The 16,551-nt window shown below is 44.9% G+C and overlaps 1 protein-coding gene across 3 annotated transcripts in view; it reads right to left on the bottom strand.

The window, feature by feature from the left end:
• The window catches only part of WDR86 (WD repeat domain 86), a 28,863-nt gene that overhangs the window by 2,982 nt on the left and 9,330 nt on the right, over positions 1-16,551 (bottom strand). For all 3 annotated transcript variants that reach the window (XM_064162867.1, XM_064162866.1, XM_064162868.1), the window contains 2 exons: positions 11,359-11,494; positions 396-499 (listed from right to left, as the gene is read on the bottom strand). In XM_064162867.1, the coding sequence (XP_064018937.1) occupies positions 396-499; positions 11,359-11,494 (240 nt within the window). The remainder of the gene's footprint in view (positions 1-395; positions 500-11,358; positions 11,495-16,551) is intronic.

Genomic DNA, 16,551 nt, shown 5'->3' with positions numbered 1-16,551 from the left:
TATTACTCTGCTTGGATAAGGCAAAAACTTCTTTTCCACCTAGAGACTGCACTCATCAGTGTCTTTTATGGAAGGGATCCTGTGAGGTCAGAGTCTATTCCCTGCCCCCACACAGGGTCTCATGTCTTATGGCTGCTTGTCTGACTCGACCTGAAAACTCTCCAGTCCTGGGCCCAGGACTGTCTGTGGGGACTCGCTCTGTGGTTCACTCAGCATTGTTATTACCGAGTTTGTCTAAAATCACTAAAGGAACATTCAAGGCTGTTGCTTTCTGCCCTACTCTGGAACAACACCCAACCGGAGTCACACAGAACAGCCAGCCACAACAGTTCTCACAAAGCAAATGAGGGAGTGATCAGAAGTGAGAAATCCCAGCAAAGAAACTCCTTCCTGACCTGGATACAGTTGATGATGAACTTGTGTCCTCGGAAGATCTTCTGCAGGACACCACTTCTGGAATTGAAGGCTCTCGCACAGGCATCGCCACTTCCTGTGAACACTGCAATGCAACCACACAACACAGCACGTAGCCAGATGTGAGCAGCCTTGCAAGGTCAGCTCATCCGAGTTCAAAATGTACCTAAACTAATTCACAGAGAAGCAACACATCTCATTTTAAGGCTTGAGGCTCCTCTCAGAGCAAGTTCAGATCCAGGGAGGTGGTGGAGTCACTATCGCTGGAGGTGTTCAAGCAGAGCCTGGATGAGGCACTTAGTGCCATGGTCTGGTTGATTGCCTAGGGCTGGGTGCTAGGTCAGACTGGATGAGCTTGGAGCTCTCTTCCAACCTGGCTGATTCTGTGATTTTCATTTTGCTGACCTCAGCATGCTTCTTTCATTTGCCTTTTTCAAAACTCTGAACTGCACTAAGCCAGAAGTTTCTCATACATCAGCATTTCACTCCAGACCCACTTCAAATACCCATTCCTGCTCTTCCCTGCCTAACCACACCTCAGTAATTTAAGCAGACAATTTTTTTCAAGCCTGGTTTGAAAGACTTCCTCTAAGCTTTCCACTTGTGTTACCATAGTTCTTCCCAGGTTTCCATTCATGTACTACAGCATCCTCTTCATTCCTGCTGCTGCATCAAGCAGCAGGAGCATTGGCAGAGCACAGCTGCAAATTACAGAAGAGAGTTACTCCCTCTCACACTAATGATAGGAGTTTGGCCTTAGCTTCATTAAAACCATGGGGTTTTCCCCCATTTTCAGCAACATCTCACTATCAGCAGACAGGACCATCTCTGCTGAAATAGCACAGCAGAATCTTCTGCCCACAGAGGTGAGTGGCATGTGTAAGCAGCTTTACAAAGCAGCTTTATAAATTCTTTCAGTGTGGTAGATTTCTTCAGCTAAATCCTGTAGCTTAGGACCTTAGTAAGCAGCAGAGCCTCTAAGTGATTCAAGGCCCAGGCTCTAATCTCTGTGTCAGCATGGCACACAAGTATTTGAGGGATTTGGCTGCAGCTCTTGTATTCTATGTGCTGTACTGTACATGTGTTATAAGAAGGGGCATGTTGAAGTAAATGAAGCAAAACCAGGGATTGAGGATGTTCATCAGGTTTCCTTAAACTATGTTCTAAGAAAAAATTCTCTGTACTTCAGGCTCTTCACATCAGATTCCCAGAACTGCTGCATCTGGAAACCGTAAGGTGGCATTGAGTATTTTGAGTTTATACTCAGCAATATGCCCCCAAAGGAGCACATTTCTGTGCTTTCAGTGATACACAAATACCTTCATGAACACTCACTTCCCTTCACTTGTCCCAAAGTCCTCGAGTTTATCTAGAGAGAAGCATTTCAGAACTGCAAAAAGCAATATATTCACTGCTCCTGCATTTCCTGTCTTGGCAAAAGCCACTAGCATGGAAAGGTTTTCATACCACTGAAGTGTCTGAGGACAACATAGTCCTTATCTTTTAGGAGAAGGCAGGCATCAAATTCCTAAAGAGAGGGGAAGAAACTACCGCGGCAGTACATCCAGGGCTATAACAAGAGACAAAAGAACGTGCTACCTACTGCCACCAGCTTTGCAACTTCCAGTTAAACAGCACGAGGCTGAGTACCTCCCGGGTATGCCTCCAAGAAATATCTGGATGTGGAAAATCAGTGTTATTTTATATGGGCCACTATAAAGTCAGTTGCCAACAAAATGCTGAAGAAAGCATCACGTCCCCTTCTGCAAAAGAGTAACAGCAATGTAAAGCAGGGGGCGAGGCACAAAGGGAATGGAACTTGCTTAATACTCTCACACACATGCAGAGAGTAGGAACCAATCAAGAGCTGTTTTCACCATCCAGCTGTCAGTTTACTGTAGCCATTGCTATCAGGATTTTGCTTCTGACAGACCTCCTTTATGTCTTTTTGAGCTGTCACGCTTGATTTAGGAAGTCTTTTTGCACCTCTGAGTTTCAAAGGAGTGCTGCTGATCTAACCCAGATTTAGCATTTAAATACAGGCTTGTACACACCACCTGTGACACAACAAACAGCAGCAAAAATCAAGTCAACAGTTCCTTTGTAATTTTTACTTTTCAAGGACCTTTGGGAGGGAGAACTGGTTTGAAACATTCCCTTGGCTTTTTTGCAACATGACAAAATATAATCTGCATTAAATTTTAATGGAGGTACTGTAGGAGAGAAATAGCCAACATAATACCATTAAATCAATCAGACTGACAATCAGCTTTAATATTCCCTGTGTTATTAATTACACAAACACTAGAAACACATTTGGATGATTTAAAGCTTAGTTCTCAGATCTGCCTGGACTCCCTGCACAGTACCAAACCAGTCTGGAAAGACACAGATGTTTTTCCTCTCATTTTCCTACCCTATTTTCTTACTCAGACTCTGAGGCATTGGGTATTGATCAGATAGCAAGCAACAGAGTTAAAATCTCCCAGTTAAGATTGCCAGTGCTCAGGTGAGCTTCTTTCCATGTTCTTCTGCTGGTGCAAATATGACATAAACCACAAAAGACACCTCCAACATTTGGTATCCAGTGAACCTATCTGAATTCTACTGAAACAAAACTGTTACTGTGTAAATAAGTGACCGATGCATTGCAACAATGCAAGCAATCATAGTATATAAATTAATTAGGGGGAAATTTCCTTTGTCAAGAGTTAAACTGCATCTAAATGCTATTAAAAAGAGTCCTTAATATTTTTTCCATGACATTTTTTAATACCCTTCAAGTGGAACAATTCAATTCTCTCTGTTTGACACTTGTAGAATTTTTGCATTTGAATTAAACTGAGATCTTAAATAGCTCAGTGAAGTTCCATCACACTCTCGGGATGTTCTTCACAGGTTTCACTGAATGCAGCAATATTGCCTGCATTTCAGTTTAAAAAAGAAAAATAAGGGTGTTGTGGAAAAATAATGTATGTGTATGGCAGCGACAAGGTGGTAGGATGAGGGGGAAGAAAGAGAAAGCTGCAGAGCTGATGGGGGTGGCATCTGAGAATGAAACTTTAGTTTGAACCTACACTTTCTTTACGATGGATTTAGAGAGTCTGTTCAAGTCTATACTGGTTGCACAAAAAGTAGGATCAATGGTGAAAAAATGCACCTCTGGAGGTCTCATTAACGAAGGAGAGAGTTTCTCCATCTCTCACCCAGGCATGAAAACTCCTCACTGGATCAGGCCAACATATCATAGCACAGTTGCTTTGCCGTTGGGCAGTGTTGATGAAATCAATGTTTTGCCTATTTGTAATTAAATGGGGGAAAACACAGACAAACAACACAACAGCATTTTGTTTGCCACTCTTCACCCTGGATTAGAACTGCTGGTTCATATCCCCTGCTCTGCATGCCCACACCTTGGAGCAATAACAGTGTCCTGGGTACAGTGCGCAACCTCAGACCCTTTCTCTTCCATTTCAGCCTTCCCATCAGCTGCAAGAGCTGACATCAACGGAAGTTACCACCTGCAGGTAGAGGAGAGTGGGGTAGTGTGCTAGTTTGAAGCAAGCTGGAATGTTTTGGTAACAGAACTAGATAACGGGCAGTGAAATGAAAAACAATTGTGTCTACTTCTCTCACAGTTACGCTGAGAACTCTGGGAAGAAGAAAGACTTCTTCTCCATTTTGTTTCTCACTCTTGCTTTTGCCTTAGACCTGGTCACATCTCATTAACCCTGCTCCTACTAACCTTGCTCCCTAACCTCTTGGCTGCACCTCTTTTCTTCCTGAGAACTGGGGTAAGGTTGAGAGGGCCGGGGGGAGGTGTTGGGGTGGTTTGAGAGCCCCTCCTGGGGACTCAGGTTTCTGGGAGGGGAGTTGTGCTTTTTATATTGTTTATCCTTTGTATATTTCTGTATATAATTGTATATAACTGTATATATTGTAAATAGCTGCTTGTAAATTCTGCTAGCTGTAAATAAACTGCTTCATCTATATTCCCAGGGTCCGTCTGAGTTAGCTGGGGCAAATACAAAAGTGTGGGGGGGCGGGGTAACCCCCAAACCATCACATTTTTTAATTGGCTTTCCCAACGTGGGGCTAGATATTTCAGTGAGTGGAAATTAGCTCTGGGAATTAAGATGAAGCTAATCAAGCAGCTATTGTATTTGGTTGGTGCATTGCTCTGGTCTGGTTTTGTTTTCTTGGCATTTAGTTGGTTAAAAGGTCAAATTGTTGCTTATTTTATTGATCTGGCTTATAATAAGGCTAAAGCTAAGGTTTCAGATATGTTCTGGAGCTGGGGTGATTTTATTCTTGGTTATGCTGGTTTTAATATCTCTGAGAATATTACCAAGGACATTACAGGAGCTCTGGTCAATAATGTGACAATCAATGGAAATTCTGCTTTAAATATGGCTCTAATGAGAGTTATTCAGCCTAAGACAGGAATTCCAACTGTTTGTATAGGCACATGCTCTTGTAAAACTGTTTTTCTTCTCACAGTTTTTAATATTTGCCTCATGATTTTAATATTCATATTAATTTTGGCATTATTGGTAAAAAATTCAAAACCAGCTTCTGTAAGAGCTAGGAAAAATTCTGTGTCTCAGAAGCAGTCTCATTCACAGCAAAACAAGGGAACACAGTTATCGGCTTCCCCCTTGCCAGCCTCTCCACCCTCCTCTATAGGTTCTGGGAACACAGCCAGTGTTCCTGCCACTAATGTAAACAATGATAACGGGCAGAGTTCGGCAGGAGCCCTAGGAGGACAGGCAGGTACCCAAAATCAGAATGTTCCTAGCAACAATCAAAACACATCAGGGTTGGCAGGCATCCCAGCAGGACAGGCAAATAATCCCACTAATGTTAATAATACTACTAGTGCTGGTAACGCTAGCCCAGTCAGTCCAAATCCTAATGACACCAGCTCAGCTAATTCAAACCCCCAGCCAGCAGACCAGAACCAAAATCCTCCTGTTAAAAGCAAGGCAGATCTGAACTCACAAGCTCCAAGTCAGACCCCTAAGGATTCAAACCCTCCAGGTCAGACTCCTAAAGATTCAAATCCTCCAGCAGACACATCCAAGTCTGTTGCTGCTCAGGCCCTTCTGGCACCTGCTAAGGCAAAAGCTAAGACAAAGAGTGGTTCGCAGGAGGATGTAAGACAGGGGACATCTGGTGATCAGCAAGGAGAAGAGGAAGAGGAGGCAGTTAGTCTACGAGACCTTGTAGATGTGCTGAGACAACAATACTCAAGTGAGAGGAGTGCTGTGAGGTTAGCTGCCAGGAGAGAGGATGGTTCCCATGAGTTTAGGAATGCTATGAGGAAGATTGTGTTAGGCCAGGCACCACCAGAACAACAGGAAGAGGAGGAGGAAGATGACATCCAAGGCTCCAAGGATCCACTCAGAGAGGTCAGGGAAGTTAGGAAGGAATACACAAGGGAATCAGGTGAGCCAATCCTAAGCTGGTTAGTAAGATGCCGTGGTATTGGTGCTAATGCTCTGCAGGTAGGAGACAAGTCTGCCAAGCAGTTGGGACCACTCACTAAGGAGAGTGGAGTGGACAAACACCTAGCAAGTCCTCTTGGTAGGGTTAGCTTGTGGACACGCCTTCTGTTGGCTGTGGCTATGAGATATCCTTCCCGAGATGATTTGCCATGGGCTGCCAAGAAGTGGAACACTGTTGAGCAGGGAATTAAGCTTCTGAAGGAGTTTGCTGTGAAGGAAGTGCTTTATGGAGATCATGGCACTCATGAGCCTGATGATATTCCTTTGGGAACAGGTCTCATGAAGAAGCTTATTAAGCTTGCTCCTTCATCCTATGCTAACATCTTGGCCAGTAAATTCCTAGCAAGGAGTGATAATGGAAGATCTTTCACTGTTGGTGAATTCACTGACCAGCTCAGACAGATTGAGGACAGCTTGTCACATTCTGGTATAATCTGTGCCATAAAAACTATGACTTCTGAAATAAAGAGCATGAAAGATGGTTTTGAGAATACCATGAAAGAACTGAAGGAGGATCTCAAAAATCTGGTAAAAGATACCATTCCTGCATCATCTGAATGGGTGCATGTTTCTGCAGTCAGGAACAGACGCCCACCTCCTGCAAGGCAATTCCAGCCCAGGAGGAGACAAATTCCACCCAGACAGCAGCAATCACGTGCGTCACTGTGGATACTTCTGCGTGACAAATATGGTGAGAACATGAACAAATGGGATGGTAAACCTACTTCAGCTCTTTCAAAGAGGGTCAGGGATCTGCAGAGTGGCAGAAACAGAGGCAATAATGCCAGAAAAGTAGCTGTCACTTGTTCAGCTCCCGAGAGCAACTGCAATTGTTCCAACAGTTGCAGTTCCTCTCACAACACCACCAATCATTGTGTACACCCTACATGCCATGTTCAGCATTAGGGGTGCCCTGCCTCCAGCCAGGAGGAGGAAAGGGATAGTGGAGAGAACCGAATCTATTGGAATGTATTCATTAGGTGGCCTGGCAGTTCAAGAGTTCGGAAATACAGGGCTTTAGTTGACACAGGTGCTCAGTGTACTTTATTGCCATCTAATTGCAAAGGGACAGAGTCCATTTCTATCTTTGGAATCACTGGTGGATCTCAAGAGTTAACTAAGGTACAGGCTGAGATCAGTTTAACTGGTAAAGAGTGGAAGACACATACTATTGTAACTGGTCCTGATGCGCCTTGCATTTTGGGAATTGACTTTTTGAGACAAGGTTGTTTCAAAGATCCTAAGGGTCATAAATGGGCTTTTGGAATAGCATCTGTAGAGATTGAGGATGATAAATTGAAATTGTCTGTTAGACCTGAACTTTCTGATGAATCTGCAGTTGTGGGACATCATGACATAGAGGACCTGGAAGTGCCAATTGCAACTCAAACTGTTCATCATAGGCAGTACAGAACTAACCGTGACTCTTTGTTGCCCATTCATCAGCTGATTCGTCAATTGGAGAGTCAGGCTGTCATCGAGAAAGCTCATTCACCTTTCAACAGTCCCATCTGGCCTGTGCGTAAACCTACAGGAGACTGGAGACTGACAGTTGACTTTCGTGCCCTCAATGAGGTGACGCCACCCATGAGTGCAGCTGTGCCGGACATGCTGGAACTCCAGTACGAGCTGGAATCGAAGGAGGCTAAATGGTATGCAACCATAGACATTGCTAATGCTTTCTTCTCTATTCCCATAGCAAAGGAGTGCAGGCCTCAGTTTGCATTCACCTGGAGAGGAATCCAGTACCAGTTCAATCGTTTGCCTCAGGGGTGGAAACACAGCTCAACCATCTGTCACTCAGTCATCCACAATGCACTGGAGAAAGGTAAAGCTCCAGAGCACATCCAGTACATCGACGACATCATTGTGTGGGGCCAAACTGCTAAGGAAGTCTTCGAGAAAGGTAACAAAATCATTGACATTCTGTTGCAAGCAGGTTTTGCCATTAAGAGAGACAAGGTCAAAGGACCTGCCAGAGAAATTCAGTTTCTGGGAGTGCGGTGGCAGGATGGTCGCCGTTACATTCCTCAGGATGTGATTAACAAAGTCTCTACCATGGCTGTTCCCACCAGTAAGAAGGACACACTTTCTTTTCTTGGTGTGGTGGGATTTTGGAGACTACACATTCCTGGTTTCAGTCAGATTGTCAAACCTCTGCATGATGTGACTCGTAAGAGAAATAATTTCGAGTGGGGACCTGAACAGCAAGCAGCCTTTGATCAGATCAAACGAGAAGTAGTCCATGCAGTGGGCTTAGGACCTGTGAGATCTGGTCCGGACATTAAAAACATTCTGTACACGGCTGCCAGTGACAATGGTCCAACTTGGAGTCTCTGGCAGAGAGCTCCAAATGAGACACGTGGTCGTCCACTTGGTTTCTGGGGACGTTGTTACAGAGGTTCAGAGACAAATTACACTGCAACTGAGAAAGAGATTCTAGCAGCCTATGAGGGAGTGAAAGCAGCTTCTGAAGTGATTGGAACTGAGTCACAATTGCTTTTAGCTCCTAGACTGCCAGTTCTTAACTGGATGTTCAAGGGCAAAGGTTCATCACTACATCATGCCACAGATGCAACCTGGTCCAAATGGATGGCTTTGATAACCCAACGAGCGCGAATGGGTAATCTTGACCGACCTGGTCTGGTGGAGGTGATCACCAACTGGCCGGAAGGCACAGACTGTTCCAAACCTCCAGAGGAGAAAATAACTCGTGCTGAGGAAGCTCCTCCCTATGGTGATCTCTCTGATCAGGAAAAGAACTATGCTTTGTTCACAGATGGTTCCTGTCGTCTTGTTGGGAACAAGCGAATATGGAAGTCAGCAGTCTGGAGTCCAACCAGGAGAGTTACCGAAACGAAAGATGGCGAAGGAGAATCCAGTCAGTTCGCTGAGGTAAAAGCTGTTCAACTTGCTCTTGATGTGGCTGAACGTGAGAATTGGCCTATCCTTTACCTCTACACCGACTCGTGGATGGTAGCCAATGCTCTATGGGGTTGGCTAAAGGACTGGAAGAAGAATGGTTGGCAGAGGAAAGGAAAGCCTATTTGGTGTGCTGATCTATGGCAGGACATTGATGTACGGCTGGAGAGAACTCCAGTGAAGGTGCGGCACGTAGATGCACACATGCCTAAGAGCAGAGCTACTGAGGAACATCAACATAACCAGCAGGCAGACCAAGCTGCTAAGATTGCTCAAGTTGATACCAACTCTGATCTTGACATTGACCTTGATTGGAAACACCGAGGTGAGCTGTTCTTAGCTCGGTGGGCCCATGACTCATCTGGACATCAAGGCAGAGATGGAACATACCGATGGGCTCGTGATAGGTCAATTGACTTGTCCATGGACGCTATCACCCAAGTCATCTATGACTGTGACATTTGTGCTGCTATTAAGCAGGCTAAGCGAATCAAGCCCTTATGGTATGGTGAGAGATGGTCAAAGTACAAGTATGGTGAAGCCTGGCAGATTGACTACATCACTTTACCTAGATCTCGTTCTGGCAAGCAGTATGTGCTAACGATGGTAGAAGCCAGCACTGGATGGTTGGAAACCTATCCAGTTCCACATGCTACTGCACGTAACACCATTGTTGGTTTGGAGAGACAAATCTTGTGGAGACATGGAACTCCAGAGAGAATCGAGTCAGACAATGGTACTCATTTCAAGAACAATCTTGTGAAAAACTGGGCCAAAGAGCATGGTATTGAATGGATCTATCATATACCCTACTATGCACCAGCTTCAGGGAAGATTGAACGCTACAATGGTTTGCTGAAAACCACCCTAAAAGCCATGGGGGGTGGAACTCTAAAAAACTGGGACAAACATTTAGCACAAGCTACTTGGTTGGTAAATAGTAGAGGTTCAGTAAACAGAGCAGGACCTGCACAATCAGATTTGGTCCAAACAGTAGACGGTGATAAAGTTCCTGTTGTACGTGAAAAGAATCTGTTAGGGAAAACTGTTTGGGTATTTTCTCCTTCGGGCGAAGGGAAACCTGTCCGAGGGGTGGTATCTGCTGAAGGTCCTGGTCATACATACTGGGTAATGCAGGAGAATGGTGAAATCCAGTGTATTCCACAGAGAAATCTAACTTTAGCTGAGAGAGTTTAAATTCAAGTTGTTAGGAGTTTTCTGTTCTAGGTAGCATCGGCGCCCAACACTGAGAGAATCTACGATAGAATCTACAGTACGTGAGCACGAACCCAACATCACCTGGGAGTCCCTGTTCTGAGCTTTTGAATCACCTACATCTGATTGAAGTGTGAACTGAACTTGTATATATTGTTTTAGTGTAAATATTGGTTTAGATTAGATTGGATAATTCTCAGCGATACTTTGAGCGAAGTAGACAAGGGGTGGATTGTGCTAGTTTGAAGCAAGCTGGAATGTTTTGGTAACAGAACTAGATAACGGGCAGTGAAATGAAAAACAATTGTGTCTACTTCTCTCACAGTTACGCTGAGAACTCTGGGAAGAAGAAAGACTTCTTCTCCATTTTGTTTCTCACTCTTGCTTTTGCCTTAGACCTGGTCACATCTCATTAACCCTGCTCCTACTAACCTTGCTCCCTAACCTCTTGGCTGCACCTCTTTTCTTCCTGAGAACTGGGGTAAGGTTGAGAGGGCCGGGGGGAGGTGTTGGGGTGGTTTGAGAGCCCCTCCTGGGGACTCAGGTTTCTGGGAGGGGAGTTGTGCTTTTTATATTGTTTATCCTTTGTATATTTCTGTATATAATTGTATATAACTGTATATATTGTAAATAGCTGCTTGTAAATTCTGCTAGCTGTAAATAAACTGCTTCATCTATATTCCCAGGGTCCGTCTGAGTTAGCTGGGGCAAATACAAAAGTGTGGGGGGGCGGGGTAACCCCCAAACCATCACAGGTAGTTCTGCAGGAGAGCTGAAACCAACTCTACATTTCAATTTACTATTTTAATGGAGAAAAGCAGTGCTGTGGGTCTACTGCTGAAAGACCACAAAAAGGCTTCCTGATTAAAAACAAAAGGTACCTATGGGGCTGGTTTCCAAACAAGGCAGGCACTGGGCTGGGTATCCAGCAGCAGCACTTGCTGTCCCCAGGTATGCAGCAGAGACAGACTGACAGACATCAGAGTAGCATGGTTAAACTGCAGCTATACAAACAACCCACAGACAGCTCAGCATCTGAGCCACTTCCCCGAGCAACAGAAATTAAAGAAACTGCATCTTCTTTTGCCAGAAGAGGGAGGTGGAACATGAAGGGAAGGTCTAAACTTGCCACATGGCACAGTGCAGTAAAGTCGATGCTGAATGTAAACATGCTAGAGCTAAAAAAAAATGGCAATTGCACATGCCTTGTAAAGTACAGAACTCTCTTTAACGACCCTTGAGCAAAGACAAACATTGAAAAGGAGAAAGGTGAGTGCTGAACATAGGAAAGGCAACTTACAGATCCCAGCGTGGTATTTCAAAGTGCTAACGCTGTGTTTGTGAGCCTTGTACGTTTGGATTCGCTCCCCAGTGTCTACTAACCAGCACTTCACTGTCCTGTCCGCGCTTCCTGAATACAAGTGCCGATTCACTAGCTGAAGGGAAGAGAAAACAACATCAGCAATTGTCCCTCGAGCACATTTGTGAGAGAGCTGCACTGAAGCGGCTCATCTGAAGTCACTGTTTCCAACTCAACAGCCTGTTACAAAGAGCAGCAACTACACCTTGGAACAGGGGAATGGTGAGCAAAACCAACCTTGCATTCTTCACAATAGCTTCTCCCATTGACTTCTGGGCCTGAAAAGCAGCTCCCACGTTTCAGAAGATAACAGACTTAGCCCATTTGCTGGTGCAAGCAGGCAGGATTTCAGTGAGCATAACACCACCAGCCCTACTTCCACAACTGGTTATCTTTTTGCAGCCTCAAAAAAACCCTCCCTGTGTTGTAGCTTCTGCAAAGCATATTTGACAAGAAGTCTGAGCAGATTGTATGTTTTACATACAATAACATTTCAGAACAATTTGCATTAAGGAGAAAAAGAAATCTAAAAATAAGCCCCTGCACAGCACAAAGCAGATTTAACATGATTACTCCATGCAAAGTCAGTATCTGGAAACACTAACTCTTGCTTGAGACTGTTTTCTACCTGCATTTCTGCAAGTGTTTTTAGCAGTGGTTTAAGCAGCGAGCCTGGCAGCAAAGGAGTTAGCCTTTCATGGAAGCAGAAATACTAACAGGTTAAACAACTTCCCAGCTGCCACAGGCTAAGCCTGCAGCACAGCCAACAGCAGAGCCCAGCACAGCTCCAACTGTCACACAGCCTCTCATTTCCATGTCACTTTGAAAACTCTGAGCATGAAATAGCTATTAGTGGAGAAAGCCATCAAGACCTATCAGCTCAGGGTGAAGCTGCAAATCAGCGGCAAAGCAGGCATTATCTCATCAAAACTGATGCAGCTATCTACAGTTAAGACTCCTTAAGTCATTGCAGTCTAGGGCACAGCTCACCTCACCCTCAAGCAGATACATGAAACAGATCATGTCTTAAAACTTGCTCTTTCTCCTTCCTGGCAAGGACAATCTTCTCAGCTGTAGCCATCTAAATCAATTCAGGTGAGATGGCTCTTCACCTGACTAAAGCTAGGGCTGGTTTACAGCTCCAGCCTAGGCTACACCACTTCAGATGCCTGTATTTAATCAAAATACTCATGATCATCACATACTGCTCCTCAGCCAAAGCTCATAACATAGCAGGCCTCACACTGCAATATAAAACAAATAGCTTCTCTCCTTTATAGATGGGAACCATGATACACTGCCACTGAAGTCCATCCAAAAGAGGTCTTCATTTTTAGAGCAACCCAACTTTTCACTACCTAAATCCCAGCAGGTAGCCCTAACTTGGGAGGATAATCCAGGCTGCAACCATCCCTTTCTGGAACACACAGGAAGCATTATGTGCTTCAGGGCCCTTGTGACAAGCAGCAGTGCACAGCACACCTGACCGCTGGTCAAGAGAGTACCTGAAAACCAGATGAGATTGTGACTGAAAGAGCAAGACAGAAGCAGCAGTCCAGCCGGACCTGGCACACTGCTAATTGCTCTCCAGACTCCTTGCTCAGAGTTTGCAGCCACAGGCTGTGGCTGTGCCCCAACAACACAGACAGACACAGCAGCCTTGGCTCTAACTTGCCAAGGTTGGACATGATGTGCAAACACTCTCGTGTTGGCTGGGCACAAGCTACCCTTCCTGTGGAGGCAATGGAGGTCCTAGGGTCAGCCAACAGCACAGGTCCTTGGCTCCTGTAATCATTTTTAAGTCATGACTGCATTGAATGGCATCTAAAAAGCCCTAGGAGGAGGGACTAGAACACAGTTGTCCTGCCTGCTTCCAGACAGGTCTCCAAAGCACTCATTTCTCATTAGATCACCTTCCCCTAGCTCTCCCTCTAGGACTCTTGCTAATCTCCTTACACCAGCTTGGCTTCTCCTGCCCAGCTGTTATGAGACTCTCCAAATGGGTTCAAACCTCCCCAACTTGCAGAGGCCATTTAATCCATATCTACCTGTTACAGCACTGGGCAAAACAATATGTCACTGTTGGTTGGGTTAAACATCCCCACTGACATGTTAGGCTCAGCAGACCAATTCCCTCTCAGGAGCTGACAGTGGGAGCTAAGCCTCTCCACTGCCAAGACTGGCACCCATTTCTGTGTATGGGCATGCAGGTAATGTCCTTCTCAGCAAATACTTGTGGGCTAGGTCACCAGGTCCATCACTACTGGGCTTTTCCAGCTCAAAGTCTCCAAACCTTTACCCAGTCCTCCTGGTCCCAGTCCTATTCCCATTAAATAATTTAATTTTCTAATGATTTAGAAGGAAAAATGTAAAATTTTACTCAACAGATTTTTCCAGATATATCCAACTCTGTCAACTCTTGGTTTAAAAATGATTACTAGAAACAGTTCCATATTCCAATCTGCAACTGCCTGGAGAACCAGTGATATTTCCAAAGCTGTGTTTTCCTTGGCTGGCTTTGAGCACTTTGTTCACTTTGGATAACTGCCCAACAAAGCTCCTGACAAGGCAAAGCATGGCAAGGCAAAGACACCTGTAGCAGAGCAGACAACACAGAACAGATTTGCAGCTCTGATACTGAAGAGCTGAGTGGACATTTCAAACACAAGTTGCTTCAAAAGAATTAAAAACCTGATGACAGTCAGATGCCCAGTTCTGAAGCCTCATCCAGACAACAACAAGGAAAAAATAACCACTGCACTGATATATGCCATTCTGGGATGTTAATGTTTCTCATTGTCTGAGAGGCTTTGCTTTGAACCAGATGAAACACCAACACACACGAATGGGGCACACTGGTCTTAATCCTCAGGCCAGAGTACTGGAGATGTACTATTTCATGAAGAAGTTCAGGCTTGCTTGGGAGCAGCAAAGTAACAGCAGTAACAAAATACAGGCTGCAAATGCTGCAGTAGTTACAGGTTTCATTATTTAAAAAGGTCAGTTTCATGCATCCCTAACCCTGGCTTTAGCCTCCAGACACACCACAGGTTGAACAAAAAATCAAAGAATCACAACTAAGGTTGGCCTCTGAAAACCATCACAACTCTACTGCTCCATAAGCTTCACTGAGCTGAATATATGCAGCAGCTTAAGACAATTTCTACCTGTATGAATGCAAAAAATACCTATCTGCAGAAGAGCTGCTGAGCAAGTACTGCACTCTTACAGGGATGGTCTTTGCTCTCCCAGTTAACCTTGGCTATAAAAAACAATTCAACCCTCATCCAAGGAGAAGCAATTTGCTCTCCAAGCAAGTTTGGACATATCCCCTTTCTGAAGGTCACTGCACTCAGCCTGGCTCCCAAGAACTTCAGGATGAGTTCACATCAGCAATAAAATGTCCCATTACCAGCTTGTTTTTCACACAGGGGCCAGTGTTGCTGCAATCTGCCAGCTGGATCTTCTGTTCACAGCCACTTCTAAGTTAAAAATCACTAACTTGGACTAATCTCAATTTACAACTATGTAAGCCTTCGGCTGAGTTAGATTTCAGGATCCCATTCAAACCACATTCATTTTAATGAGCTAACGAACTCCCTGTGGGCAAGAAAGAGGTTTTTTTTTCCTGAGAATCCATCTAGAAGGAGCACTCTGGTCAGGCTGTTAGAGAACTTCTTTCAACTTTTTACTGCAGTGCAAAGCAATGGCCCTAGAACCACATTTCTTTCCTACAGGTGTTGTGCACATTCGTATTCCTCTCCTCCACACCTTCCCCCTCCAGCGAGCTACGCAACAAATGCCAACACCAACTGCAAAAATACTGTGCACTGAATTTATTTGGTGCAACAAGAACAAAGCTCTGTCCCCATGCTCACAACAGTTAAGAGAATAAACAGAGTTGAGGCAACAGCTTTGTTCAAAGCATTCTTCTAGTCAGATTTAAAAGGCGACCTAAGGGAACGGTCCAAACAAAGGATCTTTTGCAGGAAAAACAGAAGCAAGCCCTTGCCCACTCATGATCGTTTAAAACTCCTCTTGCAAAGAAGGAGTTTTGCTGCAAGTATGTTTGCTAGAGGATCCAAGCTAAATTCCAAGCTGGATCATTTGTCTCTGCCAGCTTTTGGCAGCCCAGTTTTGATAAATACTGAGAGGCAGAACAATCAGCGAAGGACAAAGCATGCCTTGTGAGCAGTTTGCAAAGCTACTTTGGACACATTTAGGAAAACACAAGCAAATATTTAAGTCAGGGTTATTCAGCCTGTTGGAGGCAATCCCATTAATGAAAACACATGTTTGATTATTAATTGCAAATAGCAGTCTTTAGCCAGGCCTGGAATGTTTAAGTGGAAGAACTAGCAAGAGCTGTGTGATTAGGCTCAGCCCACCCTTGCCTTTCCCTGTCACTTCCTATAAGATGTCTTCATTGGCTCTGCTGTGAAGAGGGAGCTCTCGGAACAGCTGCTGTCCCCTGCCTGCCAAGCTACCCGTGCGCTGCAGGAGGAATGAAGAGTTGTGGCTGCTCCACTCAAAGTTACCTTGCCTGTCTGGGAGGGAAGCAGTCAAGGCCACCGAAGCACCTACTGTGCACTCGATTGCCACTGCAGCTAAGCCTCCTGGCAAAACCTCTGTCAGCCTGACTTAGAAAGTGGCACCTGCACTGCAGCACTCGACCACCACGGCAGCCAGTTCAGCAGGGAAATCACCTTCAACAGGTAGACCCTGGGACAGCAGGGCATGCCCCGAGAAATACCTGAGCAGCCCACTCTCCTCACTCTGCCACCCAGGACCACCAAGCACAGGGCAGAAGGACAAGCTAAAAGCTCACCAACGCATTTTGTGCTGCCACTCTAGATGAGACTTGCTTTCAGGCTCCTCTCTCACTTATGCTAACTGGCAATAACACTTAAAGGATCTCAGAGCAACTGAGGAACATTCAAAATCCAAACATGCCTGTGGCATCACCCCTTTGGTTCTCACAAGCCAGCACTGTGGGAAGCAAGGTGGAAAACATGAGTGTGCTTTACAGTTATCTACCGAGGAATCTCCTTCAAGAAGCTCCAGGAATTTCCATTCACTGCTACAGCAACGCTATAGGTATTTACTGGAAAGTAATGGGAGATGACTGGAACA

The sequence above is a fragment of the Pogoniulus pusillus genome, chromosome 23, assembly GCF_015220805.1.
Source record: "Pogoniulus pusillus isolate bPogPus1 chromosome 23, bPogPus1.pri, whole genome shotgun sequence".
Lineage (NCBI taxonomy): Eukaryota > Metazoa > Chordata > Aves > Piciformes > Lybiidae > Pogoniulus > Pogoniulus pusillus.
The sequence above is the reverse complement of the archived record's forward strand: the minus strand, read 5'-3'. Positions and strand labels throughout refer to the sequence as shown.